This window comes from Heterocephalus glaber, unplaced genomic scaffold (genome assembly GCF_053883595.1).
Source record: "Heterocephalus glaber isolate CG9 unplaced genomic scaffold, H.glaber_assembly_v1.0 deba00001606, whole genome shotgun sequence".
Taxonomy (NCBI): Eukaryota; Metazoa; Chordata; class Mammalia; order Rodentia; family Bathyergidae; genus Heterocephalus; species Heterocephalus glaber.
Genome location: NW_028258377.1, coordinates 40,004,732 through 40,019,211, shown reverse-complemented (window position 1 = coordinate 40,019,211; position 14,480 = coordinate 40,004,732). Strand labels below are relative to the sequence as shown.

General features: G+C 44.1%; 1 protein-coding gene across 4 annotated transcripts in view; it reads left to right on the top strand.

Moving 5' to 3' along the window:
- Lyrm7 (LYR motif containing 7) overlaps nucleotides 1-14,480 on the top strand; it is a 264,174-nt gene that overhangs the window by 155,844 nt on the left and 93,850 nt on the right. The window contains exons 5-6 of one of the 4 annotated variants that reach the window (XM_087194594.1): nucleotides 5,347-5,516; nucleotides 6,046-13,126. The exons of 2 other annotated variants lie outside the window; for them this stretch is intronic. In XM_087194594.1, the coding sequence (XP_087050720.1) occupies nucleotides 5,347-5,405 (59 nt within the window). In that variant the 3' untranslated portion in view covers nucleotides 5,406-5,516; nucleotides 6,046-13,126. Of the gene's footprint in view, nucleotides 1-5,346; nucleotides 13,127-14,480 lie in introns of those variants that run through there. One more of the 4 variants, XM_087194593.1, reaches the window with a different exon arrangement.

Genomic DNA, 14,480 nt, shown 5'->3' with positions numbered 1-14,480 from the left:
CAGATGTGGTTTCCTTGCTTGAGCAGATTAACACACCCCCTGGTACTTGGTGTGCAGCTATTGATTTGGCAAACGCCTTTTCCTCCATACCTGTCCATAAGGCCCATCAGAAACAATTTGCTTTCAGTTGGCAGGGCTAGCAGTACACCTTCACTGTCCACCTCAGGGTGATACTAACTCTCCAGACCTGTGTCAGGACTTGGTTTACAGGGATCTTGATTACCTTCCTCTCCCGCAAGGTCCGTTACATTGATGCTGCTATGCTGACTGGACCAAATGAGCAGGAGGTCGTGGCTTCTCTGGACTTATTAGTAAAGCATTTGTGAGCCAGAGGATGAGAAATAATCCAACTAAAATTCAAGGTCTCTCTATCTCATTGAAATTTCTAGGAGTCCAGTGATGTGGGACATGCAGAGATATTGCTTCTAAGGTAAAAGATAAGTTGTTGCATTTGGCTCCCTCTACAACCAAAGACAAGGCACAATGTTCAGTGGGTCTATGTGGATTTTAGAGGCAGCACACTCCTCACTGAGGTGTCTTACCCTGGCCCATTTACCAAGGGACTCGGAAAGCTGCCAGTTTTGAGAGGGGCCCAGAACAGGAAAAGGCTCTGCAACAGGTCAGGCTGCTATGTGGGCTGCTCTGCCACTGGAGCCATATCACCCCACAGACCCAATGGTACTTGGCGTGTCAGTGGCAGGTAGAGATGCTGTTGGGAGCCTCTGGCAGCCCCCATAGGTGAATCCCTGAGGGAGCCTTTAGGATTTTGGAGCAAGGCCCTGCCATCCTCTGCAGACAATTACTCTCCCTTGGAAAAACAGCTCTTGGCCTGCTACTGGGCCTTAGTGGAAACTGAATGCTTGACCATGGGACACCAGGTCACCATGTGCCCTGAGCTGCCATCGTTAGCTGGGTATTATCTGATCCACTGAGTCATAAGGTTGGAGGTGCACAGCAACAGTCTATTATTAAATGGAAGTGGTACATATGTGATCATGCCAGAGCAGGTCCAAAGGGTACAAGTAAGTTACATGAAGAAGTTGCCCAGATGCCCATGGCTCCTACTCCTGCCATATTGCCTTTTGTTTCCCAGCATGCACCTGCGGCCTCATGGGGTGCACCATTTGATCAATCAGAGAAAGAGAAGGCTAGGGGCTGGTTTATGAATGGTTCTGCACATTACACAGGCACCACCTGCAAGTGGACAGCTGGAACATTATAGCTCCTTTCCAAGACATCCCTGAAGGACAGTAGTGAAGGGAGATCTTTACAGTGGGGAGAACTTTGGGTAGTATACCTGCTAGTACATTTTGCCTGGCAGGAGAAATGGCCAGATGTGTGACTATATACTGATTTATGGGCTACAGTCAGTAGTCTGGCTGAATAGTCAGGAACTTGGAAGAAACATGACTGGAAAGTTGGTGACAAAAATATGTGGGGAAGATACATATGGATAGACCTGTCCATATGAGCAAAGGATGTAAAGATATTTATATCCCATGTAAACGCTAACCAAAAAGTGACCTCAGCAGAAGAGGACTTTAATAATCAAGTGGATATGATGGCCTGTTGTGTAGATAGCAGTCAACCTCTTTCTTAAACCACCCCTGTCATTGTCCAATGGGCCCATGAACACAGCGGCCATGGTGGCAGGGATGGAGGGTATGCATAGCCTTAGCAACACGGACTCCCACTTGCCAAGGCTGATCTGGCTACAGCACTGCTGAATGCCCAGTGTGCCAACAGCAGGGGCCAACACCAAGTTCCCAATACAGCAGCATTACCCCAGGTGAGCAGCCTGCAACCTGGTGGCGGGTTGATGATGTTGGACTGCTTCCATCATGGAAAGGGCAGCGCTTCATCCTTACTGCATAGACACTTATTCTGGATGTGGATTTGCCTTTCCTGTTTATGAACCCCAGACAATCCTGGTATTGGCATTCAAGGAAGAACAACTGATCACAACTATGTCACCGTGGCTAAAGTAGTACAATCAGCAATAACAAAAGCATCAAACGCAGCCCAGAAAATGGCAAACTCTTAAGAGTGATAATTCTTAATTTGCCACCTTTAACCATAGGTACAAGATTTATATATTTTATTGTTTTTTGTTTGTACGGGGGATCGAACTTGGGTCCTTCTGCTTGCGAGGCAGGCGGCAGAACCACTGAGCTAAATCCCCGGCAGGTACAATATTTATACTTCTATAACAAAATCTAAAACAAATCAGTAAATATTCAGTAAATATCCCCTCAACAGATTTTACTCTCAGGAGAGAAAATTTAAAAAGAATAAGAGGAAAAATTAGAGAAATAAAAGAAGAGAAAGAGATTAGTAGCAAGGCTAAAAGACAAAGGCAGATTACCCAAGCTTTGGAAAACTGGTGAAGAAGACAGGAGGGAAAGAAAGAAAGAAAAAACAAAAACAAGAACAAAGTATGGTGATCAGGAAGCAGAGAGTGAAAATATTGTAGATAGATAAGTTAATTAGATATCTTGAAGATAGTTAAATAGGGTTGGCCCTCCAGGAGCCAACAAGGAGAACAATTGAGGCACGTTTGCTGGCTAGCATTATAAAAAGAAAAGAGGTACTGCTTCCCCTAGAGATGAATAGCAGCGACCGATATTCTACATGGAGGACTTTCTTTTATGTGACTAGCTTCCCCATTTGATCCCCATTTAATCAATATTACCTGGGTGGCTCTACTTGTAATCTTACTGGCCAGTCATGGTTTTGCCCCACCTCATGCCCACCTGTGATCTTCCATTGGGTCTTATAGTCTTGTCTCACCTTGAACCTGCCTCACCTTGGGGCTTTGCTTCATAACACCCCCCCCCCCGCCCCAGAAAATAGGGTCCCAGGCAACGCAACCCACTTTGCAGTCCCCCTTCTGTCTCTCTTAGACAGAAGCTGTCTTTCTCTCGATACATTTTTCCTACTCTTAAACTCCATTGTTCCTAGAATTCATTTTTTGATTTCAGAGAACACAAACTTGAGTTTCAGATATCTAACAGGTTTGAGAGTCACATCTATTTCCCCTATATCATTTTGGAGGTCCCACTGAGATTATTGGACAGAGGTAAGAGTTTTCTTTCATAGATCCTAACTTTGGTCTTTTTGCTTCATAGCTTGTAACTTTTTGTTTCATAAGTTCTGGTTCTTGTTTTATAGATTCTTTTTGTTTCATAGATTTTGTTTTTTGTTTCATAAATTCTGGCCTTTGTTTCAGCTAAGTGTTTTAGATTTAAGCTGCATGTTTTAAAGGTTTACAAATTGCTTGTATCTCTTATGATGCATTATCTTTTGTTAAAATTCCATTTTCTTCTTGTTTTATATATGTTGTGTTTGGACTTAGTTGCTTAAAAATGGTGTAATATGGGTCCCTTATGAAATCATCTCAGTAAAGACAGTTCAGGCTTTTATCTGTCCTTTATAAAATGCCACAGTCATTACTCTGCCAGCTAGTAATTGCCTTTAGAGCAGCTGCCTGCCACTCAAAGCAGAGGACAGGTTTCTCTGGTTGCCCTCTGGTGAATCCCCACTCTCATCGAATCCAGTGGCAGGTGGGACACTGACCAGATAGGCAGTTTGGTTCCTTTTGTAGACAGATCTCTGATTGCATGGAACTAGTGTAAACCAAGGTGACAACTGAGGGGTCATGGCCAGGGCTACTCTCTGGGGGATACCCAAAGGTTCCTCAGAAGAAACTCACGGCCAACAGCCTGTCCGGGTAATCCGCAGAAAATCTCCACATCTCACCCTATCTGGGCTCCTCAGTGAGGTGAGAGGGGAACTCTGTCAGTGATCATCAGATATCCTCTGTCTCAGGGTGATCTGAAACAGTGCTGTCAATACCCTTTCTTAGGGCCTTAAGACTTGAGCTTGGGGCCGGGGATTTAGCTCAGTGGTTCCGGCGCCTGCCTCAAAAGCGCAAGGTCCCGGGTTTGATCCCCGGTACCAAAAAAACAAAAACAAAAACAAAAACAAAAAAAGAGTTGAGCTACACGGGGCCGGGGATTAGCTCAGTGGTTTTGCCACCTGCTGCGCAAGCACAAGGACCCGAGTTCGATCCTCGGTACCAAAAAAAAAAAAAAGAGTTGAGCTACAGGTTTGGACTGCTTTCTCTGCTAATAAGATAAGACCCTATGTCAGACGTAAAAGAAACCCACAAATGTTTGATAAATTAAAAACTACCTGAACCTTCCCTCCCACTCCTAGGCAGGGCCTTCATCATTTATGTGTGTAGGGGAGAGAAATACCTTTGCTGATAGGTTGTGGACTTTGAAACTTTGACTGTGGACTTATAGAATGCTACATGGTGATTTTTTTGATGTTTAAATCACTTGAACTTTAATTAGACCTTTTCTCTCTGCCAATGAGTTAAAACTCCCCTTAAACTTTTCTCCAACTTGTTGGGAGTTCACTTTCACTTTAGAGTCCCTTATAGTTAGACCACTCCTCTTAACAGGAAGTCAGACTAAGGAAACTTATGACAACTGTTTTGTCTTACACTAGGGAAAATAACAATCAGTAACTTGCATTTGTGTTTTTACACGCTAACTAGAATAAAAGGAGATTTTGGTCACCCTTTCTTTTCCTTTATCTGCACATAGGAAGCTGATAAGGGTGCCTTTACTAACATGTGGATTACAGCTGCTAGGAACTGAACATAAGTTTAATCTGAGAGTTTCGGTTTCAGATATTTAGTGGGTTTAAGATGGACCTGTAGGGGACCACTGACAGATGTGTCAAAGCCCAGGCACCTGAGGATACGGTCTCGCATTTAGCACTGGCACATGGCAGACTTTTGTCTGACTGGACCCCCTTCAGCCCACCGGCCCCAACAGAACCTTAAATGAGTAACCTTGTCTTGCTGCTAATAAAGATTGCCTAGGTAAATGTCTCAGAGATTTCTCTGCTCTAGGGCAGGGAAGAACCTCTGACCTACCCATCTCTAGAGGTGATCTCCTTTGCAGGAAGAAGTGCCCTAATTTGACTATTGACCTATTTTCTTCTCTTTCAAGGAACTAGAAAGCAGTGGTTTAAATCTCTTGGTTTGCTAGCAATACTTCTGTTGTAGTCAGAAGGATTTGGTGAGGGAATACATTAAATACAGGACACATAACTTATATGGTTATTTTATGATAATTACCCAAAGAGTCAAATGCAAAGGAGTGCAAGAGATTAGCCACACACTAGAAGCCCAAAGGACTCAACTGCAGGCCTGGATCCCAGCAGTTTCCCACACAAGTCCACCTGAAGGCCTAGAGTCCAAGGCAATGTCCTCCTCGAGTCTAGCCAGTGGCCTAGAGCCCACAGCAATGTCTCATGCTTGTCTGTATTGAGGATCTGCACCTGGAAGGCCCAAAGGCCAGTGGTGGAAGCCAGAAAATCTACACTGGTGAGATGAAGGATTTGTGCTACCAGGCTGAGGGATCCACACTGGAGCCAGGAAATGATGCTTATGGTGAAGATCAGAGCTCCCCCAATGAAAACAGCAGCCATTCCCAGCGACGGTGAGTCCCCGAGCTTCTCCACTGATGAGAACATCCTAGTTTGCATCAGGAAAACCATCCGCAGCAAGCTTCTGGTAGCAAATCAGTGGGCCAGGATCTTCCCCTCCAGTTCTCTTTTTGTGGCTATTACTAACAGTGCTCAGGTGGATCCTCCACACCCAGACCATGCTAACTCAGTTCAGCTGGGCATTACAAGTTGACCTTTAGTCAGTCCACTACAACTTCCTTCTCTAAACATGATTGTTATGCCTAAAGTCAATTGTACCTTGTGCTTTGAGAGTGCCTGCTGCAGTAAGGAGATGAGTTCCCTGGGAAGATAAGATCCCGTGCTGGTAAAAGGGTAGATAGTCCAGTCTAGTATTATTTTCTAGGTCTCTTTCCAGAGGGCAGCTACCTGCCCTGGAGTGGAATGAACCTTGGGGGATGCCCTGGGGGTATGAGAATCAAAGGGTCTTATGGGACATTGTTATTTGTTTCTCTCTTGTGTTTTTATTTATTTATTTTTTTATTTGTTTCCCTCTTGTTTCAGATGAGGAACTCCATATCTGAACCTCTTACTCCTTTGGAATGTATTCTTTGTCATATTAGGGTTTTTTTCCAGTACCTGGAATCGAACTCAGGGCCTTACATTTGCCAGGCAGGCATGGCACCACTGAGCTACATCCCTGGCCCTTCGAATGTATTCTTAAACATTGGAAAATATTCAACCCTCACATACTGAAAAAAAAACCGGTTTACTATTTCTCTGCATCCAGGCATGGCCTACCTATCCCCTAGAGCCAATATGGAATACAAACAGAAGTATTGATGATGATGCCGTTTCACAACTAGAATCGTACTGTAAGAAAGAGGCAAAACGGTCAGAACTGCCTTCTGTTCAGACTGTCTTTTCATTAAGAAATAATCCCTATCTGTGTTCAAAATGTAAATGTGAGCCCCAGGAAAGCCAGACACCTCTGGCCCCTATCACGGAGGTTTCCCACCCTTGCCTTTTGGAAACTGAGGGTGCAATTTCCAAGTCTGCCTTCGTGGAAAGCCCACCTACTGTTACTGAATCTGAGGATGAGGTTTCTAAGGCAACCCTTATCAAAACCCTGCCCGCTACTGCTGAGGCAAGAGCTCTCCCTACTTGTCCTTCGGAGCTGAGGTCTTTCCTCCCTATCCTTTAGGGTTAGGGGTGAGGATTCTAGGCCAGCTACAATTAAATCCTCTACAGGGCTAAATCATCCTTAGCTAATTTTGTTCAAGCCCCTCTAGGACAATATCCCTTACAAGAAGTAAATAGTGTTCTTGTACGTGATCGTGTCCACATGCCCTTTGCTCTCAGTGACCTCAAACAAACCAAACAAGACCTAAGAAAGTTTTCAGATGACCCTGATAAGTACATTGATGTCTTTAGGGGACCGATGAACTGGACTGGAAGGATGTAATGTTACTCTTAAATCAAACACTGACTTCCAATGCAGTACAAGCAGCATTACGAGCCACCGTTACAGTTGGCAATGAATAGCATCTTGTGAACTATAGAGGGCCGGGACAAAGAAAGCCAGGGGAACCACTGATTCCTGTCGGAGCCTAAGCAGTCCCTACACAGGACCCTTACTGGCCTACCAATCACATAGGAGATTGGTATAGAAGACATCTATAGTTTTGTATGCTTGAGGGCCTAAGAAGGACTAAAACTAAACCCTTCAATTATCTTAAGTTATCAACTGTTCAACAGGAGGAGAAAGAAAACCCCTCTGCCCTCTTAGACTGCTTACAAGAGGGATTGGTAAAACATCAACCCCTAGCTCCTGATTCAATAGGAGGACAGATTATTCTTTTTTTTTTTGGTACCAGGGATTGAAGGGTCCTTGTGCTTTGGAGGCAAGGGGCAGAACCACTGAGCTAAATCCCCAGCCCGGGACAGATTGTTCTTAAGAATAAGTTTATTATATAGTCAGCCCCAGATATTAGAAAAAAGTTACAAAAGATGGCTTCTGGTCCACATAGCTCATTTGAATCTTTAGTGAGAGTTGCCTCCTCAGTATTTTATAATCAAGAGCAGGAGGAGGCCAAGGAGAGGAAACAGAATTGAGAGAAAGCAGCTACCTTAGCAGCAGCTCTTAAAGAAATAGACTCTAGGTCTGATCCTTGGGGGTCCAAGAAGAGCTCGGTGACCAAGCCCACCTGCTACCACTGCCAAACCCAGGCCACTTTAAGAGGGACTGCAGTGAGAAGCCCCCCGGACCATGCCCTACTTGAGACCACTGGAGGTCAGACTGCCTTCTAAGGTGAAGGCCCCAGAGCTCAGACCCATCCTACCAGCCGGCCCAGCAGGACTGAAGGGCCCCGGGAACTCTCTGCCTCCTCCCTCTGGCCGGACTGTCATCTCCACAGAGGAGCCCCGGGTAATCAGGACTGCAGAGGGAAAAGTGTCCTATTGCTGGCCACCGGCATGCGTCTCTCGGTCCTTCTCTTGAAGCCTGGCCTTCCTTCCAGCCCTCATACATCAGCGAGAGGAGGCACTGGGGAGGTGACTCGCTATTTCTCACAACCCTTAGGCTGTAACCAGGACGGCTTTCTCTTCACCCATTCCTTTTTAATTATGCCTGAAAGTCCAATTCCCCTCCTTGGGAGAGAGATTTTATCTTGTTTGAATACTGTAATATATGTGTACCTAGGTCAGGTATACTGCCTCTCTCTTGTAGAGACAGAAAGAAATCCTGAAGTATGGGCAACTGAAGGTAGGTTAGGTAGAGCAATAAAGGCTACTCCAGTACAAATACATCTCCAAGATCCTACTATTTTTCCTCACCAGAGACAATATCCTCTGAGGTCTGAAGTAAAAAAAAAAAGGATTATTGCCTGTAATTGACAACTTAAGAGCACAAGGTTTACTTGAAGTCTGTAACTGCCCATGCAACACTGCAATCTTGGAGGTTCGGAAACACAGTGGACAGTGGGGGTCAGTACGGGACCTTGTGCTTTCCCACAACTTGGCATGTTTTGAATGTTCCCAGTTCTTACAATATGTAGATGATATACTGCTATGTCCCCCCTCAGCAGGGCTTTGTAGCCAAGGCACCCATGGTCTACTAAATTTTCTAGGGGACAGGGGTCATAAGATTTCTAGATCTAAGGCACAACTTTGCAGCCTTGAGGTAAAATATGTAGGCCTTATTATATCTAAGGGAACCTGAAGACTGGGGGAAGAAAGAATTAAACCAATTCTTTCCTTCCCACAGTTTAAGACTCTAAAACAGCTAAGGGACACCTAGGAATTATAGGCTTTTGTTGCCTTTGGATAGCAGGATATGGTGAAATTGCATGACCTCTCTATCAGCTTATACAAGAAGCCCAAAAGACAGATACCCATATTTTAACCTGGGAACTTGATCCACAGACTGTATTCCAGAAGCTGAAGCAAGCGCTTCTAAATGCCCTGGCACTGAGCTTGCTGACAGGACCCTGTTTTAGTTTGTATGTTGATGGAAGGTGGGACATGGCTTTGGGAATGCTTATGCAGTATCGGGGACCCATTTGACAGCTTGTAGGGTGTCTGAGTCATGAGTTAGACACTGCAGCCAGGGATGCCCTGTGTGTCTCAGAGCTGTGGCTGCAGTAGTTCTCCGAGTGCCACAGGCATCCAAGCTGCCTTTAGGCAAAGATCTTATATACACACCTCACAATGTGACAGGACTTCTTTCCTCCAAAGGGAGCCTATGGCTATCAGAGCACTGACTTCTTAACTAAGGCTCTCCTTCTAGAAGTGCCAGCTATTCAAGCAAAGACATGTTCCTCCTTAAACTGCCACCTTTCTACGAGAAAAGGAGGAAGTTGAGGCTGGAAGACATGACTGTGAACAGGATTCTCCACACATAGGCAGCCAGAGAAGACTCGTTAGATACTCCCCTTACTGGCCCTGATTTGACCCTCTTCTCTGATGCCAGTTCCTTCATGGGCAATGGGACAAGAAAGGCAGGGTGTGCAGTAGTGACTCTACACCAGACACTTGAAAGCTCCTCGCTTGTGCCTGGGATCAGTGCTCAGCTAAAAGAACTCACAGCTTTGACCAGGGCTTTCCAACTCAGTAAGGGACAAAAAGTAAATATTTATACTGATTCAAAGTATGCCTTCTTAATATTGCATGCCCATGCAGCCATATGGAAAGAAAGAAATTATCTAATAGCCAATGGATGCCCTGTAAAATATGATAGGGAAATAGATGAACTCTTATACCCTGTCTGTATCCCCTCCAGAATAGCAGGTTATTAACTGTAAGTGACACCGAAAAGGAGTTGATGAAATATCTCAAGGTAATCAACTAGCTAATGTGGCAGCAAAAGAAGCTGCTTGGGGTCCTTCCTGATCTGGAAAGGGTCCCTTGAACATACTTGACCCAAATATTCTCACTCAGAGATCGAGTGGGCTCTCTCCCATGGGTGTCAATTCCTCCCATCAGGATGGTTACAGTCAGATGATAATAAAGTGTTCCTTCCTGGCACTAGTCAATGGAAAATTATTAAGTCTCTACATCAAACCCTTCACGGGCCGGGGATTTAGCTCAGTGGTTTTGCCACCTGCTGTGCAAGTGCAAGGAACTGAGTTCAATCCCCGGGGGGAAAAATCCTTCACTTGGGGAGAGACAAGACACAGCAGATGGCTTCAAAGTTATTCATAACAAAGGGACTTTCTCAGACGATACAATATATAGTTAGGACATGTGACCTCTGCCAAAAGAACAGTTTCCTTAACTGGACCATAGCTCCTCAAGGTATACAGAGACATGGTAGATACCCTGGAGAAGACTGACAACTAGACTTTACTCAAAGAGTAAGGGACTCCAATACCTATTGGTCTGGGTAGATACTTAAATGAACTGTGTTGAGGCCTTTCCTTGTTGAACAGAGAAGGCACAGGAAGTAGTAAAGGTTTTGGTCTTAGAAATCATTCCCAGCTTTGGACTTCCTGAGAGCTTACAGTGTGACAATGGGCCCTTCTTTAAAGTGACAGTCACACAGGGCATCTCTCAGACACTGGGCAGTCTGTCACCTTCACTGTGCATGGAAGCCACAATCATTGGGAAAGGCAGAAAAGATGAATGGAACCCTAAAGAAACATCTTCCCCAAATGGCTCAGGAGACTCACCTACAATGGCCTCATTTACTACCTTTAGGTCTTATCAAAATAAGAAATACACCTCAACTTCTAGGCCTGAGTCCATTTGAAATGGTTTATGGACATCCTTTTCTCACTAATGATTTTCTTTTGATAGAGAAACACATGCCTTACTAAAAGATGTCACCTCACTGGCTAAATTCCAACAGATTCTTCAACAGCTAACAGGAGCTCAGCCTAGAGAAAGAGGAAGTCCCATATTACAATCTGGAGATTTAGTATTGGTAAAATCTCTTCCCCCATCCTCACTTCCCTAGGACCAACTTGGGATGGACCATACACTGTGATCCTGTTGACTCCATCAGCTGTTAAGGTAGCAGGCCTGGAATCCCGGATACTCCACAAGCTCTGGGAACCAGAGACTGTTGCCGAGTGTGAGCCAACACCTAGATACTCCTGTGAACCCATACAAAACTAAAAATTCTTGTTCAAAAGAAAAAGTCCTCAGATAAGTAATCTAAGATGTTGCTCTTAGCTTTTTTACTAATTACTTTGCCCCTTAAAGGAGAGTGGAACTCCTTTCTAAGGTAGACACAGGAATATGCGGAGTTGTTAAGACAAATATCTTGATAGATATGTGGCCTGTTCCCCTTGTCAAGTACATCAGAATTTCCTTGGTGGGTATCCCCACTTCAAGGGAATGACTGGAATAAGCTACAAGATTATATTGATGAGACACAAAAGAGTTCAATAGTTCATAGGTCAGCCCACCAATACAAGGTAACTAAGTGGCCTATAAATTATACTCTTAGTGACCCTGTACATGATCAGATTTTTTCTAATAATGCCATGGAAGCCTCTCTACAGGCTCTAATAAGACCCCTATTAAGTAAAAATAAGGGGCCAATCATGAGGGACAACAACCATAGATATCAAGGTGACTATTTTCAGATATGGGGTGACTATATATGGTTAACGCTCACTGCAGGGCACCTTAGAAGAAAGGCCCCTTTATGTTGGGAACAGAAAAATCATTCCTATTCTCATTGGTCTAACTCTACTAGATACTTGGGGTGGACATCCCCTGAACAGTGTATACACATAATAACTTTATAGGCTGAGGACTGGTTTGCCACAGACTGGTTAAATCGCCCTGGAATTAGATGGGAAGCGACCAATGGCACTCACTGGTCCTGTGGAATCAATCTGTGGCCCTGGATACCCCCTGGATGCATAGGGAAATGCATGCTGGACTTTGCATGGTTATAAGGCAGGAGTGTCAAAAACATCAACAAGCCTGCAAACTTACCCCACCTGCAACATCAATGGTCTAGAAGTGTGTTTCACTGGATGATCCTCTGGCTTCTATCTTTATCGCCTCCCTAGGGTTAGAAGAGGTCATGCAGCATATCAAGGCCTTAACTAGTTATATTCAGCAGGCCTTAAATGACACCACAAGTGGACTCTCTGTCTTAACTGAAGAAGTAAAATTAATGAGGCAAGCCATCCTCCAGAATGGCATCAGACATTCTAACTGCAGCACAAAGGGGTACTTGTGCAATTATAAAAACAGTGTTGTGTGTACATTCTTGATTCACCTGCTAATATCTCAGCAGCTGTTCAAGATATTAGACAACAGATTAATGCCATGTCAGATTCTGAAGCCCCCTGGACCTTCTCCTTATCCTCTTTGTGGGAGGCTATTACGGTTTCCTCCTGGTGGAAGCAGTTGTTGGCCATATTCATAACAATCCTGCTGATCTTATTATTTGGGCCATGTATTCTTAACTGTTTCTTTGGCCTTGTCTCCTCCAGATTTAAAGCTATATAGCTACCCAGTATGACATTGCCTGGTGCCTATCAAGGGCCCTTAGATAGACACTCCGTGGAGTATCTCTTACTGCCAATCACAATTACGACCCTCTTCAGCCAGAAGTAGCCAGAACAGTCTTTGTCCTTTGTCCCCCTCATGGCAGTTAGAGGTACTTCTTCAGAGGGGACAATATTGTAGATAGGTAAGTTACTTAGATATCTTGTAGACAGTTAGACAGGGCCCCCCTCAAGGAGCCAACATGGAGGACAGTGAAGGAGCCAACAAGGAGAACAACTGAGGTACATTCACCAGCTAGCATTATAAAAAGAAAAGAGGTTAGCATTATAAAAAAGAAAAGAGGTACTACTTCCCCTAGAGATGAATAGCAGTGATTGATATTCTAAATGGAGAAATTACTTGTACTTGACTTGTTTTCCCATTTGATCCTCATTTAATCAATACTGCCTGGGTGACTCTACTTGTAATCTTATTGGTTGGTCATGGTTTTGCCCCACCTCGTGATCTTCCACTGGGTCTTATAGTTTTCTCTCACCTTGAACCTGCCTCACCTTGGGACTTTGCTCTGTAAAACCCCCTTGGAAAATAAGGTCCTGGGCAACCCACTTTCCATTCCCCCCTCTGTCTCCCTTAGACAGAAGCTGTCTTTCTCTCAATAAAGTTTTCCTACTCTTAACCTCCATTGTTCCTAGAATTCATTCTTTAATTTTAGAGAGCACAAAAGCGAGTTTCAGATATCTAGCAGGTTTGGGAGTTACATCTATTTTCCCTATATCAAAAGGAGAGCCGAGAAGGGCAATATACTTCCAGGTCACACCCCAGGGACCTATCTCTTCTGACCAGGCTCCACCTCCTAACAACACACTCAGTTACATGGTTCCTAGGGTCCCATCAGCTTCTTCTAAGAAATTCTCCCCCTACCACCCTATCCCTGTGCTGAGGATCAAACCCAGGTCTTTGTATATGCTAGGCCAGTGGTCTACCACAGAGCTAGATTCCAAGGGAGGTTGCCATTTTCTGGTGTTTTTTTTTTTTTTTTGAGACAGGGTCTCTCTCTGTGTAATCCAGGCTGCCTTCAAACTCATGATCCTTCTGCTTCAGCCTGCCAAGTGCTGAGCTGGGATTATAGGTATGTGTCACTATACCTGCCCAACCTACTTTTTTTTTGGTACTGGGGATTGAACTGGGGACCTTACACTTACAAGGCAGGCCTGGTGCCACTGAGCCAAATCCCTGGCCTCAACCTACTTTTTTTCTTTTTTTTGGTACTGGGGATTGAACTTGGGTCCTTGTGCTTGAGCAACAGGCGGCGAAACCACTGAGCTAAATCCCCGGCCCACCAACCTACTTTTTAATAGAGTAGAATATGCAATACTATGCTGTTAGGGAAAGTAAAAATGAAAAAATTACCTTGGAGACAAGGCACGAAGAGCTGAATGCCACATAGAAATGTCATTGCCCATCAAATAAACATCCTAGGGTTGAACTTTAAGCTTCTAGAAAAAGAAGAGCAAGTCAAGCCCAAAGGCTATGTGGGGGAGGAAAGTATAAATATCAGAGCAGAAATTAATGCAATGGAGACTAAGAAAACAATACAAAGAATCAGTGAATCAAAGAGTTGGTTCTTTGAAAGATTAAATAGAATTGACAAACCCTTAGCCAACCTTATCAGAAAAAGGAAAGAAGAGACTCAAATCTATGCAGGTAGGAATGAAAAGGAGAAATCGCAACAGACCCTGCAGAGATCCAGAAGATCATCAGTACCAACTTCAAGAACCTGTATTCTAATAAGATGGAAAACACAGAAGAAACAGTTTCCTAGATACAAATAAATTAACAAAACTGAATCAAGGCGATACAGAAATTCTAAATAAACCAATATCAGGCAATGAAATTGAATATGTAATTTAAAAAACTACCAACAAAGAACAGTCCTGGCCCAGATGGATTCACTGCTGAATTCTACGAGATACTTAGAGAAGACTTGATGTCACTACTCTTCAAACTCTTTAGTGAAATTGAAAGTGAAA